Below are 1293 nucleotides of genomic sequence, written 5' to 3'. Positions count from 1 at the left end.
TGAGTGGGTCAAGTGAAAAATCTTAAATGTCACTATGATGCTAATTTAAAAACTGTATTTTATGTAAGCTTTACTAAGAAAAATCCTACTAGCTTTCGCCCGAAAAGCCGTTCGCGTAGAATTAAAAAAAATGTATCCTATGTATTCCTCCAGACTATCCTCTACATCTATACAAAAAATTCTTTGAAATCCGATCAGCGGCTTAGGCTACAAACTCCATTTATCCATTCATCTAAACAATTGCATTTATAACATTAGTATGATATGAAAATATGTTGTTACTCTGCGATAACATGGCTTTTTAATGGTGTAAAACATTTTAAAATAGGCCCAGTAGTTTTTGAGTTATCACAATACTTACATATATACAACTCTTTCCTCTTTATAATATTAGTATAGATTGAACAAGTATGACATACCCAAAAGATGTATTTTTCATTTTTAACCTACAAATTGAAAATTGTGATGTTTTATTGTGGCTAAGGTTGGTCCTCGTGTGGTGAAACTGCTGGGCAGCATGATCCTGAGCAAGTCTGCGGCGGAGCGCGAGAACAGCATCCTGGTGATGTGGCACAAGATCATCAACACTCTGCAGGAGTGCGCGCTGCAGCCGCAGCCGTCGCAGGACCATGATTATGAAGGTAAACACAACTCGCGAAGTATTCTTTTTTTTTTTTGGTATTATTATTATTTCCAAATAAAAATCTTCACTTTATTCACAAATCGCGAATAAAAAATAATTTAGATGTAAATTTTTATTTTTGCAAAATTTTCAGATTTGAATGTTGAACATGCACAACTGTTGGTCTACCTTTTCCACTCGTTGACATTGATGCAGAAGAAATCTGTTCTACTTATGACTTCTAATGCCATTATAAAAGTAAGTAAACCCCTATTTAACTAGTTTCATTCAACCTTTGAAAATGTATTGATAATCCATGTGATATTTAAAAAAATATGTGAAAACGGTAAATAATTCAGACGTTTATATCTCGCTCTAGGTTGTAGAGACGTTGGCTATAAGCGACAGGAAGCGCGCGGTCTCGCTGGCGCCGCACCAGCTGATGCTGACCACTCGGCTGATGCTGCTGCTCGAGTACCTCATGAGACATCTGTACGATGCGCCGCAGACTCTGCTGCAACAGGTAATAACTTTGTACCAAATAGATTACGAAATAAATTAAAAAAAATATTTACTTGATGCTATATTTTCCTCTACGACGTGTCTGTTTTGGATATTTATATGTCGGAGTTGGGTCTTTCTCCCGACATCATTGCTACCGAGTCTTGGTT

At 36.5% G+C, this 1293-nt stretch overlaps 1 protein-coding gene across 1 annotated transcript in view; it reads left to right on the top strand.

Annotated features, from left to right (window-relative positions):
* The window catches only part of LOC106107782 (E3 ubiquitin-protein ligase UBR4), a 34224-nt gene that overhangs the window by 6666 nt on the left and 26265 nt on the right, over positions 1 to 1293 (top strand). Inside the window, exons 14-16 of the mRNA XM_013288785.1 lie at positions 485 to 641; positions 777 to 880; positions 1002 to 1145. Of these exons, the coding sequence (XP_013144239.1) occupies positions 485 to 641; positions 777 to 880; positions 1002 to 1145 (405 nt within the window). The remainder of the gene's footprint in view (positions 1 to 484; positions 642 to 776; positions 881 to 1001; positions 1146 to 1293) is intronic.

The sequence above is a fragment of the Papilio polytes genome, unplaced genomic scaffold (assembly GCF_000836215.1).
Source record: "Papilio polytes unplaced genomic scaffold, Ppol_1.0 DF821845.1, whole genome shotgun sequence".
Classification (NCBI taxonomy): domain Eukaryota; kingdom Metazoa; phylum Arthropoda; class Insecta; order Lepidoptera; family Papilionidae; genus Papilio; species Papilio polytes.
This window is presented reverse-complemented; position numbering and strand designations above follow the sequence as displayed.